General features: G+C 49.6%; 1 protein-coding gene across 2 annotated transcripts in view; it reads right to left on the bottom strand.

Moving 5' to 3' along the window:
• BPIFB4 (BPI fold containing family B member 4) overlaps positions 1-14,842 on the bottom strand; it is a 28,391-nt gene extending 13,549 nt beyond the window's left edge. Inside the window, exons 1-11 of one of the 2 annotated variants that reach the window (XM_038571998.1) lie at positions 14,731-14,842; positions 13,038-13,161; positions 12,114-12,176; positions 10,910-11,429; positions 9,879-9,983; positions 8,940-9,083; positions 7,542-7,605; positions 7,031-7,091; positions 5,639-5,730; positions 3,855-4,058; positions 2,329-2,382 (exon numbers count right to left, since the gene is read on the bottom strand). In XM_038571998.1, the coding sequence (XP_038427926.1) occupies positions 2,329-2,382; positions 3,855-4,058; positions 5,639-5,730; positions 7,031-7,091; positions 7,542-7,605; positions 8,940-9,083; positions 9,879-9,983; positions 10,910-11,429; positions 12,114-12,176; positions 13,038-13,143 (1,413 nt within the window). In that variant the 5' untranslated portion in view covers positions 13,144-13,161; positions 14,731-14,842. The remainder of the gene's footprint in view (positions 1-2,328; positions 2,383-3,854; positions 4,059-5,638; positions 5,731-7,030; positions 7,092-7,541; positions 7,606-8,939; positions 9,084-9,878; positions 9,984-10,909; positions 11,430-12,113; positions 12,177-13,037; positions 13,162-14,730) is intronic. The other variant, XM_038571999.1, reaches the window with a different exon arrangement.
• Positions 14,843-18,665: the final 3,823 nt, after the last annotated feature.

The raw sequence follows: 18,665 nt of genomic DNA, 5'->3' as shown, positions 1-18,665 counted from the left end.
GAGCTGAGGTTCCCACACAGGAGTATGTCACTCAGAAGCCCAGGGCCTCCCTCCCCTCCTGCTCCCTCTGGATACCCCACTTGGAACAGAAAGTCCACAGTTTGGGGTGCCTCACAGTGAAGTCTCAGAGCAAGGTGTAACCTACCTGGATTTGCTGGGGTCTCAGGAGACCCACTACAGGAGGAACCTGAGCCTGTTTGCTGCAAATGGACTCCCCAAAAGCTAATTAGCTAAAGGAATAATTCATCAGACAATCAGTTCCCATATTTGCTAAATAATTGCTTTACCAAAAAATTTACTTTAAGGAACACTTTTTTTTTTTTTTTAAGATTTTATTTTTAAGTAATCTCTACACCCAAAATGGTGCTTGAACTTACAACTCAAGGTCAAGAGTCACATGCTTCTGACTGAGCCAACCCGGCGTCCCCAAGAAACACTTTTCTTAAATATATTAAATGAACATAAATATATGGGAAAAACTACACAGTTACTTTAAAAAGAAATTCATAAAAATGGAAACTTCCGTGTGCAATGAGGCAGTGTGAATCCTGGTCTTGAGAAGACTATTCATTTTCTTGAACACATTCAAGGTGAAATTCTTTTGAACAAAGCCTTTTGATTGGTCTGTTGGCCAATCGGGTAAATTCAGTCAAATAACCACTCAGTGAAGTCACCCTTTGGTAAAAGGGCTTTTGACAAATCAATAATTTGGTGACTTGTCTTTTCACAAAGGGATTTTCAGGATAGCTGGAGGGGCCTAGCCCAACATACACTGTTTCCAACAATTAGCAACAGTGGAGAGGTTACCTCAAACTCTGCCCCCTGCAGCAGGAGACCCAGGATGCCCCTCCCAGCTCTGATGAAGACTCTCCTGGTGACTCCGCCCCTAGTCTGAGTCCCCTTGCTACAGACTCAGCCCCAAGTCAAGGTCTGAGTCCCTGCTCTAGCCTGGCTCTGCCACTGCCACATTGTGTGACCTCTCTGAGCCTCTGTTGCCCTGTCTGTAAAATGGATTGATCCTCTTTTCTGGCCACACTAAGAGCGGGGGTGGGGTGGTAATCAAAACCAAATTAAAAAGTATTATTAACTTTTTTTATAAGCTCTAAAGTGCAGTGCACGTAAGAAGTGGCCCAATAAATAAAAGGTCCAGTTGGCTGAGGGCTCTCCCCGCCTGCCTCCCAGGGCTGCCACTGTTTATGACGTTAGATCACAGAGTTCGGCCATTCAGCTTCTAACCACATGAGGGCGATAGTGACCATTTGTTGAGTTGGGTCTCCCTTCCTGAATTACTACCAGAAACAGGTAGAACAGCGAAATGTCTAAAATGGTTGTAGATTACAGCAATCCTTTAAACCTGCGTGACACTTACTACGTAAGAAGCTCTTTGCTGCCAGGTGCAGGGTAACAGGCTTGGGACCAGCGCTGGGACAAGAATAAAATTCCAGCTGTACACAACTACTAATCTGACCGGAGCACATTTGCCCCCATCCCTTTTAAAAAGATTTTGTTACTATTAACAAGAACAATAATAGTGAGCATTTATCAAATGCCAGCTCTGTGCCTACATTCAAATCCCAGGTTCAAATCACACAATGAAGTGGGTGTTGTTATTCCCGTTTTCCAGATGAGAAAGCTGAGGCCCAGAGAGAAGTCCTTTGCCTACGATAGTGTGGTTGAGACCTGCTAAGCTAGAATTCAAATTCATCTTTTTCTGCCTCCAAAACCTGGTTCTTCCCATCTTTTTTTTAAAGATTTTATTTATTTATTCATGAAAGACACAGAGAGAGGCAGAGACACAGGCAGAGAGAGAAGCAGGCTCCCTGTGGGGAACCCGAAGCAGGACTCGATCCCAGGACCCTGAGATCACACCCTGAGCCAAAGGCAGAACACTCAACCACTGAACTGCTCAGGCATCCCTGGCTCTTCCCATCTAAGCCATCGTGCACCTGAATGTGCTCTGTATCTGCATCTTTACATGAATTATCACCTTCATCTCCCTTACTCTCCTAGACCAAGCTGTGGAATAATCACTAGCATCCTTTTTTGACAGATGAGGAAGCCAAAGCTCAGAGATATAAAGACTCTTGCCTGAAGATACACAGCAACAAAGTAGCCAGGCTAGGATTAGACCTGTGCAGGCTAGTCCACTGCTAGAGCTCTGAGTCTTTCCATCTCAACCCTCCATGCCCCCCACTTCATAGGGATTTGGGCACCATATCTTTGTCACTACCCACCCTAGTGCTGAGTGTCTCCTCTTCTGACCCAGTTCCTGGGACAGCTAGAATGAGGGTAGGGCTGAAGACAAGGGGATACAGCTGCCTCACATACCTTGGGAATCAGAGCACCCAGCGTGGACGTGGTGAGAGGAGGAAGCTCTTCAAACTGCAAGACAAGAAGGGTCATGTGAACCCTGAGGCTATGGAGACAGATAGGAGTTGCTAATGCAGTGATTAAACTTCTACACACCCTCAAACAACCCCTGGGGGCATCGTCTTCCCCTTAAAGACCCCTTAGGAGGCACTGCAAGTCCAACAACCACCACCATACTGATCACGGTAGGTCTTCTGTGGTTGAGTGGACAGGGCCAGCTACTTAAGCTCACCACAGACATGACTTTACAGAGCAGGAGGGAAGACCTGACTCTTTGTCCTCTAAACGTAGTTCTTGATTAAAACAAGGTGAGCCTCAGTGAGTCCATGTGCATAACCCAGTGTCCACTAAATGCATCATTCTGCCATAGCTCTGGAGAGCCTATACTATTATTTCCTTAACGTTTTCTTTCAACTGACGTGCTTTTGAAAACCTCAAATACTAAAACATGGAAAGCCAGTACCATCTGACAGAAAGAAATGGCAACTGGAAGAGTGAATACAATAAAAGCAAAATAACACCATTGCATTCTGCTTGGATATCATTGTCTGTGGAGGGCTAGGGCTAGGGGTGTGAGTTCTGTTCTCTCTTGAGTTAAAAAGGGGACACTTGAAAGTGCAAGAAAAGGTTAATTATATACTAGCACCAAATGGAGACTTTCCTCTTGATGGAATCAAGATGGGCACAATTCATATGCTGTTTTTTTGGAGAACATATTATTCTTAGCAGATACACACAAATTTATGGAGTGAAATGTCATGCTTCCAAAAACATAAATTGCTCAACAATAGCTAGGTAGCTAACTAGATGATAGATAGGTTAGATAGGCGGATGAATGAAAGGATGGATGGATGAGAAGATGGACAGAGAGAAGGATAAATGGGTGGATGGATGGATGGATGGATGGATGGATAAGTAGGTGGGTAAATGGGTGAGTAAGCAGATGGATGGATTGGTATATAGGAAGCAAATATGGCAAAATGACTGGTGAATCTGGGTGAAGGATATTTGGGCATTAATTGTAACTTTACTGAAGGCTTGAAATTTTCATAAGAAAAGATTTGGAAAGAAAATTATTCTAGATTATACCTTATTCTTACGTGTCATTTCATTTTTTAATATCAATGTTTACCAATTTATCAATGTTTACCATTTTAAGCACTTATATTGGGATACATATATAGGAATATATATTGTGCTTTTAAAGAAAGATTGGCATAAAATTAAATAGAACTGAATAGGGAGCAACTTTCTCATCATATGATTTGACATTACTTCATGCCGTGGGTGTGAATCAGCTAACATCACTGTAGGCACCATGCTTTGGTAAACACTGACATAGTCGATCTATGAGTGGGGAATGGACTGTCTACTACTGTTGCTGCTTTAAAGCAATTTCCCCAAGGCTGTGGGAACTAGACAGGATCAACAGGGAGCTGTCTGCTGCCCAGCCCAGCCCACCTCTCGATGGCGCCATGACTCACCATGCCGTTGGTGATGTCAATATCCAGTGCCCCTTGCTTCTGCAGGAGGGCCAACACCGAGCCCAGGAAGTTGGCAGAAATGGCCAGTTGTGAGTTGGTGTTGTCGCCCATGGGGGGCAAGTCTGGCATCTTTTGTCTGGGACTCATGGCTGGCCGCCCCAGAGGGTAGTCAATGAGCTCTCCTCCAGCCTCCCCAACCAGAGTCTGGGGAAGCAAAGAAGGAAGGGGTCACAGGGGAGGGTACAGGGAGATGAGTGGAAGAAGAGGCTGAGACTGGGGTAAGGTCCTGAATCTGCCTCCAGGCAGCCTTCCTCGATTGAACCCACTGGGTCTGAGTTTTCTTTTATGACCCCCATGTCTTCTTCATTTGTGATGGAATGGAACCTCTTGCAGTTCTCATTTTACGACCACTAATAATAAATACATCCTTTGCTTTAAATACATGTGTGACATAGATTCTTCCTCCCTCAGTCCTGCTAAAACGAGTCAGCATGTTTATGGATCTGCAAAATGCCATGGCGTATCTGCTCTCTAAAGACCAGACCTTTCCATGGACTACAGGTATTGTGTGATCTGACCCCCCAAGGGATTTCACCACTTCACAGAGAGCCACTCTGTCCCTCCTGCCCTGGGCAGTCCCTGCCACCATCTCACTACCCCCACCGTGGCACCTTCCCACACACTATTCCCATCCCCCACACTCTTCTCTTGTTATGGCCCACTTCTGTGGCAGGTCTCAGCTTAAGTGTCACTTCCTCCATGAAGCCCTCCATGACCTCCCTGGGTACATCATATCTCCTTGTTTTAGGCTCTGATATCCTGGGACCCTCTTTCACCACACTCATGATCTTTAATTGTGTATTTGTTTGAGTGACTCTTGGATGGCTTATCCTCTCCAATAGATTGTAAGCTCCATGAAGGCCAAGATTTTATCTTGCTCACCATTGCACCTCCAGCCCCAGCCCAGAATCTGGCAAACAGCAGGTATCCAACAAACATCTCTTGAATAACTATTGTTTATGAATATACTAGGTGTGATGTATATAGGTGCACAAGAATGCTGTGTATGTGGCAGCATGGGTGTGCATATGCAGGTCTGTAACTGATGGAGCAAGGGGAGAAGTACTCATGCTGGTACAGCCCAGGGGAGGTACACATGCGTGTGTCCCATGCACAGTTAGGAGCCAGATTCAGTGGTGTGCTGGAACCAGCTCATGCCAGCTCAGAAGCTGTGACATTCTATGCATGTCTTCCCAACACTTCATTCAGTGATATCAAGTTGGTAGCTTGAAATTGGCCACAGTAGCAGTATTTAGATCATGGAAATCAGCAAATGCTACAAATTGGGACTTTTTTTAATCATGGAGAGCCAGATGTTAGTACTTATCACTACTGGCCAGATTCATTCCTCCTGGAAACCCAATCCCATAGTAGCAGAAGGTAGATTGCCTGGGCTTAGATCCCAGGCTCGCATCTATTCACTGTATGACCTTAGACAAGTGGCTTAACTTCTGTGCCTCAGTTTCCTCAATAAAAGTTCACCTTATTAAGTCATACGGTTGCTATGAGGATAGCCTGAGTTAATCTACATAAAGCACTTATAATGTGCCTGGCAAGCAGTAAGTGTTGGCTGTGATTGTTTCCTGATGTGGCTCCTAGAAGGTCCTCAAGTCATCAAATGAGGGCTCTGTTCGAACATTGTTTCCCATGAACTGAGTAGAAGCCCATGAGCCTGACGCTCACACCCGGGCCCACCTCCCCTTGCCCCAAGCCCCGGCACTCACATTGAGGTCCAGCTCCAGAAATTCACCAGTCACAAGCGGGAGGCTGGAGAAGGTATACTGGACACTTCCCAATATCCCCAGAGGAACCAAAGCTGTAGGGAAAGATAGAGGTCACAGGGAGTCCCCTTGACCCTCCAAGATGCCTTCCCTCCTTGTGCCCCAAAGCAGGCAGTGCAGCAAGGTTCCAGCTCCAGACAGCATGAAAAGAGCAAGAGTTCTGGGTTCACATTCCAGCTCTGCCTCTTCCTTGCTGTGTGAACTCAGGCAAGATGCTTTACCTCCCTGAACTCCAATTTCCTCCTCTGTAAAATAGGCTTAATATAACTCTTTGGGCTTGAGATTCTGGATATGGATAAGCTTTGTAAACTGTGAAGTACCATGACCAGGGAAAAAGTTTTAAGGTTCCACAATATGGTGCTTAGTTGAAGCTAGGATTTCTCTGACTGCTTGTGACCAATAGCCCCATCTTTTGGGCTCTTCCTCCCTTGTTCCTGGCCACAAAGGGAGAGAATTTTACCTACCTGCGAAAGCCATCCTCAAACTGCCTAGGGTCCCCAAGAAATGGGATCACCACCTAAGGGGGCCTCGCTGCATGACTATAGAAACTATAACACCTCATAAGTTAGGTGTCTCCATTATGTTGGCCCATACGAAAGGAGATCCCTGGAACCAAGCTGTGCATGAACTATGGGGCAGGCTTGCCTTCAGGAGTGTTCACTCAGAAATCTTGCATCAACTTGACAGGAAGAGCACTAGGTGTTACACTATATGTTGGCAAATCGAACTCCAATAAAAAAAATATACAAAAAAAAAAAGAGAAAGAAATCTTGGATCATGGAGTGGTACTGGAGCCTGGTACTGAGGACCTGGACAGTCTCCATGGTGTCTCCTGCTATTTGCTCTCTAAATCCTCTGTGGGCTGAAGCCAACCCCCCCATTTTAGAGATGAGGAAACTGGAAAGTCCTTCCAAGTCCACGCAGTTGTCGGGGCAGAGCCAGGGCTCAAAGCCAGCCGCCCAGTCCCAGTCCAGAGTATTAGCTTCCGGGCCAAGTGGGAAGCTCCTCCTCCCGGGGGGATGTCTGACACCAAGGGGAAAGGCCAGGTAGCCTCTCTCTTGTGGCATCAACCACACCACGCTCCATGGGCCTATGAGAGCTCTACTGTTCCCACCATATTGGAACCTCTTCCCAGACACTCTATGTCCCCAGTGCCTTTCATGGCTGGACCCAGATCAGGGCTGGTAAATGTTCCATGGGCCTATGAGAGCTCTACTGTTCCCACCATATTGGAACCTCTTCCCAGACACTCTATGTCCCCAGTGCCTTTCATGGCTGGACCCAGATCAGGGCTGGTAAATGTTGGCTGAATGAAGCAAAGCAGGAAGCACTTACAATCCACGAGACCCAGCTGGTCATTGACAAGACCCAGGACCACGTCCACAATGGGGCAGAGCTGTAGGGGGAGATGGCATGAGCATGTGATGGGGCTGGGGTTGGGGAGAGAGTGCATGAATAATGATCATAGCTAACATTTACCACCATGGGCTCCATGCTGGGCACTGACCTTTCCCAGGGGGAAGGCTCTCTCATAATCCCCATTTTATAGATGGTAAAACCAAGACTCAGAGAGGGGATATGATTGTCACACAGTTTGGAAGTGCCCGAGCTGAGAGTCAAACTAGAAACTGCATGACTTTTAGTCTCCACTTCCCTATCCCTTCACTAATTTGTCCCTCCATATTCCTCTCCGTCCTCCCCAGACTTCCAAGAACATGTCCCAGCTTCTGGCTTCCTCCATCCCTCTGGGTCACCTGCACGCCCACAGGGATGGAGGCTGGACTGTGGTCCCTCAGTCTGGGGAAAGTTTGTGCTTCTTGCTTCCTGTCTTGGGGAGGGTTCTTACCAAGTCAGGGAGGACGTTGGCCAAGACTCGGTTCACTAAGTTGTCCACGAGGTTGGGGAGAAGCCTGAGAAGAGAGGAGTGGGGAGGAGGAGGGAGCTCACCAAGCTTGTCTACACTCAGGGCCCCTAGCCAGGCCCTGAACAGCAAGAACTAGAAATTTGTTTTGAAAGCCAGAAGGGTGGTGGCTGGACCTGACTGGACAGGCTACCCCAGCAAATAGTTTGACTTTTCATTCAATTCATTCACTCATCTGTCCATCCATCCATCCATCCATCCATCCATCCATCCATCCATCCACCCATCCATCCATCCATCCAACAAACAAATGCTCCTGGAACTCTGCAATGGGCCAGGCCCAGGCCAGCATGTTCCTGAGTTATGAGTGCAAAAGGTGCTCCCTCCTGCTCATCTGCCCCTCTAGAGGGCTGCTTGCCACAGCTTTGTGCAGTCTGTCCAAAGAGAAATGAACCTCTTACTTTATCCAAGCACCTAGCACCGTATCTGGTGCATAGTAGGTGCTCAATAAGCATATGTGCAAGGGAGGGGAGGAGAAACCCTGGCCGGCAAAATGTGCTCATTTGGTCCACAAGAGGAAATGAATCGTTGATGTTGAAAAGTTTGGGAGATAGGGTGGGTTCTACCAACAAGGAAACAGGTCCAGAGAAGTGGTACAGGGCAAGTTTAAGTGCATCACCCAGCTATAAACTAACTGTCCTAACCAACAAGTTAAGGGCAGAGGGAGGCAAGAGATCATAGTATTGATTCAGAGACAAGACATGTAGATGGACAGACAGACAGACTTTTAAAGCAAGAGTTTGTTTCCTGAGGCCCTGCAGTGACGAGAAGGTGGCTATCCCAACACAAGGTGTCACCGACAGCTTGGTCGCTTAAAGATCCATCCTCCCTGCCCCCACTGAACACTGCCCTGTGTTTTGGTCTCCTTTTTAAGTGGATTCACACCTTATGGGGCCTTGCCTTGGTTCCAATTCTCATTGGGTGATAGGGCCCTTGAGAAGCACATGCACGTTTATCCACACATGGGTGCATGTATGTACATACATGTGGGGGCGAGGGATAATTTTAATTTAATCTGTGTACATTCAGGGCACAGACTGTTTTTCTCTTTCTGGGAAATTATCCAGCAGATACATCGGTCCACATTTAAAATGCACATAAATGGTTATTCATTGTAACCTGCTGGTCAGAGCCGAAGATTAGACAAATTGCAATGTCCCCACACCAGTGGACCGGATCAATAAACAGAGGTGCTCAAGGAACAGTGGAGGCAAGGTTTGAACTGCAGGCTGCTTCTAGAGCCTTTGCTCATGACCATCTGGTTTGTCAAAGACAGACCACTGCACCTTCCCCCCAGGCACGCCGCTGCCCACTGGTACTCACCCTCGAAGCAGCTTGACTTTAATACCTCCCAGGAGGGTGTCACATCGCTCAATAACTAGCCGAGGGTAGCCCGTGCGGTCCATGGTCAACCGCACCTTGGCCGTTATGTTCACTTCCACGGCGATGTCCAGGAAGCCAATGAGACTAGAGGAGATCATGGGGCCAGGGAGATGGTGAGTCAACCTCAACTCCAGGCAGCTCAGCTTCATTCAGTTCTACCCAGCACCTTGCCCCTTGGGCTCCATCCTTGCTATCCCTGCTTCTTGCTTTTGTGCATCTATTATGCACCTTGCTCATCTCTAGGTGTCCCAAACTGAAAGGCTTCCCCGGTCCCTCTACATCTGTGAACAAATCTGTCTCCCCCTTAGTCTATGAGAGCTTCCAAGGCTAGGAACAGGGGTGAATATATGAATTCCATAACATAAATTCTGGTTTCCATGGTGACCTAGTTTTACAGACATGACCCCGTCCCATAGGGAGAAATCAGTGCAAAAGTCCACTCCCTAAGGTCCTTTGATAAGCACGTACTTTGTGGCAGGCATTATTCAGGGAAGCATTTGCTTGTCTTTCCCCACCTGTGGCCACAGCCACCTGGAAAAGGAGGTGTTAAATCGCCCATTGCAGGTGAAGACACTAAGGCTCAATGACATTAGGGGGCCGACCCGAAGTCACACAGCTTAAAAGAGGGTCAGGATTCAAACTCGAGCTGTCACTTGTCTCCAGCCTCCCAGAGTTTCACAACCACGTAGGCTACCTTCACTGCTGATGGGGACCACGAGATGACCTGAGACCGAGAGTACTGGTAACTCATTAGGTCTTACTATTCCCCCACATGATGGATGAAGAGGCTGAGGTGCAGAGAGGGGGAAATGACCTGCCCAAGATCTCCCAGCCAGGACATAGGGTGACGGGGACCCCTCTAGGGCCGAGGGTACGCACCTCTTCCCGTTGATGGCCACACGGGTATACAAGCTCAGGTAGACGCCCACGCCAGGCAGGAGCCGTACCGACACCCGGGGTAGGGTCAACTCCACGATGCGCAGCCTGCCGAGGACCCAGGGTGGTGAGATGCTGGTCACCCCCACTGCCCGCCACCCCTTACTAGGAATGTCCCGTCTCGCACCACCTCCTTCTCTGTGCTGCATTCATTCCTCCTGGCTCTAAAGAGACCTGAGGTTTGTGGATAGAACTTGGAAAACACAGAGAAGTGAAAGGGAAAGAATGCCATGGCCCATGCTCCTATTGCTTGGAGACCCACTGTTTACATCTCTATGCATTTCCTTTGAATCATTTTTCTTATAAAGATGCCATTTCCTCTGCTTGTACCTGCCCCCTCTTTGCCTGGTTCCTTCCTACAAATTCCCAGGTGTCAATTTAAGATCCTCTTCCTCCAGGAAGCCTTCCCTGACCTCGCCCATTATACATATCCTCATTTCCCCATGAACTGGTTACCAGTGTTATAACTGTATGATTATTTTCGGGTGTCTTTATCAAAGCCCATATACCCCATCAGCCTACAAGCTCCATGAGGACAAGAGATGTGTCTTTTAGGCTAACCACGTGGCCGCATGCCCAGTGCCGACACAGTGGCCTGCACATAGGAGGGGCGCTAAGTATTTGTTGAATTAAATAGTGAATATGAGGAGACTGGCCATACTTGAAATCATATATGTGTAATTTTAAAGCCGTGTGTGTTTTCCACTTTAACTATGATATGACCATTTTACAGATGAGGAAATCGAATGAAAAGAGTGGCCTAGAGTCACACACATACATAAAAAGGTGAGCTGAGACTCAAATTCAGAACTGCTTAAGGACAAGACCCAAGCCATAGCACTTGGAACTCTGAAGATGTCCAGTCCTGACACCAAGCCTTGATGTGCACGGGGCTCCCACTCCAGGGCCCTGGGGTCACCTCGTTTGTAGGTTCATCATCTGGACTTGATAGGGAGAGCCGGGCCCCTCCTTACCCAGTGATGCCCTGCACCGTGCTGAGGATGCCGCCCTCGCCGAGCACGCCCAGGACTCCGCCTCCTCCGAGAAGTCCTCCATCACCAAGGAGACCACCTCCACCGAGCAGGCCACCTTGGCCCGACAGGATGCCATCGGCTGCCAGCATGCCCCCAGTGCCCAGCAAACCACCTGGGCCCAGTGCCCCCGTGGCTACACCGGGCGGGATCTCTCCAGGCCGCAGCTCTCTCCGGTGACGCCGGCCCAAGGCTGCCGCACCTTCGGCGGACCTGTACCGCCCGGGGCCCCTGTGGCCCCCGTATGCATTCTCGGCATTGCGGTAGTCGCCGTGTCTGAGGTCCCTGATGCTTCCATCTGACTCAAGGATCTCACCGTATCTGTATTTGCCCCCCAGCTGAGCGGTGTTGTCATTGGTCTCGATGTGACCATACTTGTAATTACCGCCAAGCTGGTTGCCATTGGTATATTTTGGGGGGCGCTCTCGGACATGGAAATCGTTGTAGGGAACGCCACTGACACCTCGGGAGAATTCAACGCGTCTGTAGTCATTGTAATGGTGTCGGCCACCGCCCAAGAGACCACCACCGCCACCCAGCAAACCACCACCACTGCCACCCAACAGCCCCCTACCACTGCTGCCACCACCACCTAATAAACCTCCCCCAACTCCGTCTTCACCCCCTCCACCCCTTCCACCAAGCAGGCCCCCCAGGAGACCACCGCCCTTACCACCACCACTACCACCCAATAGCCCTCCACCACTGCCACCCAACAGCCCCCCACCACTGCTGCTTCCGCCACCCCACAGCGCCTCACCCCTGCTGCCTCCGCCACCCAACAGCCCCTCACCCCTGCTGCCTCCGCCACCCAACAGCCCCCCACCACTGCCACCCAATAGCCCCCCACCACTGCTGCCTCCACCACCCAACAGCCCACCACCACTGCCACCCAATAGTCCCCCACTACTGCTACTACTTCCACCACCCAGGAGCCCCCCACCACTACCACCCAGGAGCCCACCACCACTGCTGCCACCACCACCCAATAAGCCTCCCCCAACTCCGCCCAACAGGTCGCCACCACTCCCTCCGCCCCCACCACCAAGCAGGCCCCCTAGAAGACCACCACCCCCACCACCTCCACCTCCACTTCCACCAAGCAGACCCCCCAGGAAAGGTCCGCCACCATCACCACCAGCTTTACCCATGGGCACCTCTCTCAGGGCTGAGCGGAGAGCATCACTCTGCTGTAGGGTGCCCGAAATGGCTGCAGAGAAGCAAAAGTTCAGTCAGGGCTTTCTCCCACAGCCCGCAGGTGCCAGCTTTGGAGCACTGCTCAGATCTCTGGCCCCACTTTTCCCATTGGTAAAATGTCGGGGTTGAATGGGAAGACACCTCCAGGCCAATCCAGCCCTGACATCGTGGCAATCTCACTAGCTGTATTTGCACAGCTAGTGCAGACCTTGACCTGCACACACTTTAACTAGATTTCTGTATCATTCACCAAACCTGGAAAGATTTTCTTCTTCTTTTTTTTTTAGATTTTATTCTTCATCCTTCCTTTCGAGTGTTCCATACTTTAGAGCTTATAAACCTGCTAAAACAGGAATTGAAGCAGGGCTTGTCTTCATTTGCCAGATGACAAAAATGAGGTCATTTTTGTCAAGAATTAAATACAGGAATAATTACAGCTCCCACATTTAGGGCCTCCCATGTAGCAGGAACTGTGCTAAGTTTTCAAAAGGCTTTTTCATTCATCCTCATCTCTGTCCTCTGCAATGCAGCCAAAATCACATCGATTTTGCAGATAAGGGAACTGAGGCTCAGAGAATTCAAGTCTTGGACTTAATGTCACACAGTCAGTATTTGAGCCCCAGGAAAGCTGACTCCAGGACCCAAGCTCTTAGTCACTGCAGTCTACTGCCTCAGGGGTAAAGTCCTGAACATGGTGTCTTGCACACCATAAGTGCTCAGGAAATGGTAGCCAAAAGCAAAGGGGGGAATAATTTACCCATTCACCTGATGCAGAATCTGCCAGTGAGGAAGAGGGTCCTTGGGAACTTCAGAGTTGGCTGGACAGCCCTGCCCACCCTATGTCACCTCTAAGCCCCTGCAGGCTTGGACTCACCATTGCTCAGCACATCTTTGGTAACCCTGAGGACAGTGTTTGTCTCTTGGAGGGTGCCACAGACAGCTGCCACACACAGAGCAGCCACACACCAGGCAGTCCACATGCTGGCGCAGCTTTTCTGCTGAGGGGACAGTGCATCAGGTGGCTGTGGCAGGGAGTCACCACCCTGGCCAGCAGATGGAGCTAGGCACCCCCCACCCCCACCCCAGAGTCATATTAAGATCCTGAGGCCCAGAGACTGGGAAATGTACTGAGGTCACATATAAGGCAGGTCCAGAATTCCCAATACCATCTTCTAAGTTTTTAAAAATGCAATGAATCTGGATACATAAAGCCGATTCATTAACCAAACTGTTCTAGAGCCATGGACATCTGATTATCTCCCAAGATGACATTTCCAAATGGAACAACAGGGAGAGGGGTCATGAGGATTCCAACCAAAATAGCAAACTAGAGGCAGACAGGTTCTAGAGATCTCTCCAGCATCTACCCCTCTGTTTACCCACCAATCCATCCATCCTCCCATCCATCCATCCTTCCATCCACTCATCTTTCCATCTGTCCATCCATCCATCCATCCATCCATCCATCCATCCATCCATCCCATCCCCCTATCCTCTCATCCATCCATCCATCCATCCATCCATCCATCCATCCATCCTTCTATCAGTTCATCAACCTGTCAACACATTCATCTAGTCATTTTTTTCAATGCATCCAGCCAGCCAGAAAACACTCCTACCTCTTTGGAGGAGACAGTTCTCCACCACGTAGTTAATATTAAGGGCTCTGTATCAGAGCTATCCGGATTCTAATCCATAGACAAGAGACTTTACCTTTTTGAATCTGCCTCCTAACCACTAACACATTGTGTTTGGTATGCAGTAGAAGCTCAATAAACTGCAGCTGTTGTTATTGTCTTGGTACTATTATTTCAGAACCCTAAGAAGTGGGTGTGGAGTGTTATGACATTGGAGGTGAAGAAGCATGCATTTAGGGGTGAGCTCCTCAGCCTCTAAGAAACTTTATTTTGGTGTCTCCATGCCCTCACCCACTTCTCTCACTCCCTGAACTCAGTCTATGCAGTTATCAGCTTCCCAGGATCATCGACTTCCCTCTGGGCCAAATTGTGAAATCACTGGCTTCAGCTCCCTTCACTTATGTACCCTCTTCCTTTTCCCAGGTTCTACTTCTCTTGAAGTTCACAAAGCCCCCAAGTTTTCCCCCACTCCCATCTACTCCCAGAATATTGGAAGCACTCATTTATACTAGAATATGAAGGACTAATATGTACACAATTTTTTTTCTGGTTCCTTACCTCATTCTAACCCACTATCTAGAAAGTTCTGTGTTCAAAGATGGATCACCACCTTCAGTTAAAAAGATGGGCTCCAGTGGAGGGATTTCTGGCAAGCAACTGAGGGGGCTCAAAAAAGTAAAGGTATCAGGTACCCCAAATCCCTGGGAAATGTTAAGTGCAGCTCTGTTAACTCATGTAACTGGTGTGACTCAGACCCTTTTGTTGGTCCCTGAGAGACTCTCCTGACTATGTCCATATTATAGGCAAGACAACAGAGGATCAGAGCGGGGTCACCCTGGCAGGTCTCCAGTCTGAGACCCTCCTCATTGCCTCCTGAGGCCTCAGCCTCCCCCTGCCCAGACACTAAATAGGGAAGGGGCCCCTCCTTACCCCTGCAAGGTCCCTGCAGCTCAGACTTGAGAGGTCCTGTTCACGGGGCCCTCTGCTTTTGGCTGAGTCTAGTTACAGGCCAGCCTTATATAGCAGCTGGGTCGGAGCCCAGACCTAGAGAGGGAAACACCATGTAATTACAAGAGATCGGAATCCAGATGTGCTCTGCAAATTGGGCATTGAGCCCTAAAACCACAAAAGTTTGCGGTTTGTGGCTAATTCTGAGAGCTATGTTCAGCCCCGGATGGTGTCACATGAGCTGAAGTTTATCAGCCCCTGGTCTAGGCACATTACTGGAGACTCCAGCTTGGCCCCCAGATGGGAGAACTAGAAACATCAACAGATGCATCTGGTTTTCAGCTCTAAGCCAGGCATTGCCTCCTCCAGATGGCCTGGGCAGCCAGAAGTCCCCCGGAACTGCATTCAGCATCAGGGTGACTGGGGTTCCAACTCAGCTCAACCCCCGACTCGCTGTGTGAACTTGGGCCAGCTGCTTTCCTCCTCTGTGCCTCTCATCATTTCCATCTATTAAATGCCTCACAGGACTGATTCGAAGATTCAGGGAGATGCATATAGGTCTGATTCTTCAAACTAGGGGCTGGTGAAGAAAACAAGTAGATGGACTTCTTTTGACCTGCAGAAGATTTTTCTCCCAATATTTCATTCTGAAATGTCCACACATATAGCAAAGTTGAAAGAATCGTACACTGAAGACCCACACACTTGTCACCTTACCCCCACCGGCTACATTTACCATTAACATGCTGTTACACTTGCTCCATCACATATTCATCCGTGCATCCAGTAATCTGTCTTCTTTAAAAATGTGTTTCAAATTAACGTGCAGAGAACTGTCCATTTCCTTTTAAACACTTCGAGTTGGATGTCAGTGTGACTGTTTTCTGTGGCTGTAAAGTTTACATACAGTGAAATGCACCAATGTTGAGTGTTTTATTTGTTGAATTTTGACAATTTTATCCAACCATGTAGCCCACACTCTTATCTCAGTATAGAACATTCCCATCACCCCAGAATGTTCCCTCCTGCCCGTTCCCAGTCAATGCCTCAGAGGGGCCACTGCCCCTCCAACACCTGCTAGGACACATCCCAGGCGCCTTCCTTTGCCTCCAGGGTGGATCTGCTTCACATAGTCCTCCTCTCTGTACAGCCTGCTGCTCATTCCACCCCCTACCCCCACCCCATTCCCTGTCTCTGAGTCTTTGCATGTGCAATATTTGCCACTGAGTACCCTTCTCCAGACTCCATTGGTCATAATCATCCAGAAATGCCAACTGCTCTGGACAGCTTTCTGTGACAGCCTCAGCCCTGACCCTTCCTCTGGACCACCCAGGGCCCTCTGCAGCCCACAGGAGGTGGTGTTGCTCTGGGCAAACCAGGCCTGTACCCCACTCCCAGCCAGCATGGGTGCAGATGCCAGTGTAAGGAATGAATGAACACGTGCTCTCACTCTCCACTGGTTGAGGAGCTCTCCGAGTCCTGGATTCCCACCCCCCACCCCCTGCCAGGGTCCTGCCTCCGTGTTTCCATGTGTTTCATTGATGCCACCTCCTCCTTGCCCCCACCAGGAGCTCTTCGGGGGTGAGGAGGCACTTCTATCTCCCCATCAAGGCCTGCTCTCAAGTCGAGCTGAGAATGAGTATGTTTCCCTGAATTCTGCACGGAGATTGCTTCCTGCTCCCTCCCTGGACACAGTGGGGGCATGGAGTCCTGCCAAGTTCATTGTCATCACTGGCCTCTGGGCCAGCCCCACTCTGGGACTCAGTTTCCTCATTTAGAGCGGGTGCATCAATAACCAGGCTCTGGAGCTAGAGGCTGGATTCGAATTCTGCTTCCACTTCTCTCCAAGCCTCTGTTTCTTTGGTTTTGGGATGGTGACTGGAATGGGTCCACCTCAGAAGGGTGTTGTGAGGATTAAGGGACTTAATCACAGAGAACAGGACCCGACACATGGGAGGTAATGATCCACAGGTGGCATTTTTGTCTTCATCACCCGGGTCCCTGCTGGTTCCTCATGGCAGCAAATCTGAGAAAGCCTCAAGCAGTGTGAGGAGGGGCATAAGCCCCAGCCCTGAGCTACCTTATCATTTGTGGGGTCTGCAAGGGCTCTAGGGCAGGGACCTCGAGAGCCACACATACCTGTGTGCCCCCTATGTCCTCTCTGCTCTCTCCACCCTGGACAACCCCTCTCTGGTGCATCAGCCGGGCCAGCTGAGAAATACACATAACTGCCCTTCCCTCAGTGGGTTTGTGGGATTTTGCAGCAGGTGTCTGGAGTGTGCCCAAAGCCTCAAAGGGGCTCAGTAAACAGCAGCCCCCCTTTTGGCTCCGCATTGTCTGGCATTTAGTGTGATATAAATGCTTGTTAAATACATATATTTCCTTTTAAAATTGAAATACAATGCAAGAGTGGCACACTGGGTGCTCCCCCGTCCCCACAGGGACCAGTGTACCCTATAAACTGTAGAGGGCAGTGCACCCAGGAAGGTGATTGGCTACTGCCAGTCACCTGAGGCTCCGTGCCCTCCTTGGTCCTCAGGCCAGGCCCTGGTGGCCATGAGTCTGGCTTGTCCCCTGGAGCCTCAATAGGATTAAGTACAACTTTGGCGCCAGGGAGATCACCTGGGATTAGTGTCCAAAAGGCACCTTTGTCTGTGGCTGAAGCAACCAGCCCCCAGGAGGTGACTCACCCAAAGGTGACTCAGTCACACAGGGGGCCACGTGGAGGGCTCGTGCCGGGGGCTGAGGAACCAGGAAACAGAACCAGTTCCGCTACTGCCCCTCCTTCAACCAGGTCTGTCTCATGAACTGTCAGCTGCAGGGGGTGCAAGGGGGCTGCCCATGGAGGGGCCTCTCTGCACATCTTATTTCATCCCCCTGCTCTAAGTGCAGAGGTGCAGAGCCTGGGCTCTGGAGTCAGGGGGCCTGGGTTCAAATCCTGCCTGGCCTTGTTGCTTCCTAGCTGTGTGGCCGGAGGCCACTTAACCTCTCTGTGCCTCAGGCTCCTCAACTATAGATTGAGGATAAAAACAATTCCTAGAAAGCAGGGTTGATTCAAGGAGTCAAAAACATAATGTATCTAAAGCACTTGGAACATGAAACATATAATAAATGGAGCGCATATTAACTTTTACAGCATAGCAAGGAAAAGCCCAAGTTTTTCAGATCAGAAGGATCTGGTTCAAATCCCGGCTCTACCACTTAGGCGCTGGCCCGTTCCATTTCTCCGAGGTTCAGTTTCTTCCTATGTAAAATAGAGCAGTCACACCCACTGATTATGGTCGCTGTGAAAATTAACTAAGGTAAGGAGTGTTAAGCATGTAACACAAGACTGATATACAGCAAGCGCTCAGTGGAGGTAAGCTGCTTTCGGGGCTACTCTCTGAAGCCTCAGGACTCACCTGGATGAAGCAGATACTGTCCCAGACCTTGCAGCCCTCCTGGTCAAGTGGGAAAACGGGACCAAGGAGTAACAGTCCAGTGTGACGGGCACAATAATGGGCCCTGCCCATGGCACAGAGAGGCTGAAGGCTGCAGAGCCCTGCTATGGAGGGCCGGCAAGTTTGTCAGGCACACCTGGGGAGGGGTGATGCTCCCGGAAGAGGGAAGAGCCATGTGAGGGCCTGGCTACACGTCATGCGCATTTACCATGTGCCAGGCACTCTTCCCTGTGCTCCAGAAAGATTTGCTCATGTAATCCTCAAACGACCTGTGAGTGAGTCCTAGAGTGTTCCCATTTCACAGATGAGGAGCCTGAGGCCCAGAGGTCACTCCATGCCTTCTCCATGTTCCCAGGGGAATTGGCTGAGGCCAGGTCATGGGCAGCTTTGAATGCCAAGCTGGGATCTGGGACGCTCTCCTGCTGGCAGTGAGAATCCAGACGATGGCAGGCTGTCAGCGGTGGTGAGATGGTCAAA

This window comes from Canis lupus, chromosome 24, assembly GCF_011100685.1.
Source record: "Canis lupus familiaris isolate Mischka breed German Shepherd chromosome 24, alternate assembly UU_Cfam_GSD_1.0, whole genome shotgun sequence".
Classification (NCBI taxonomy): Eukaryota; Metazoa; Chordata; class Mammalia; order Carnivora; family Canidae; genus Canis; species Canis lupus.
The sequence above is the reverse complement of the archived record's forward strand: the minus strand, read 5'-3'. Positions and strand labels throughout refer to the sequence as shown.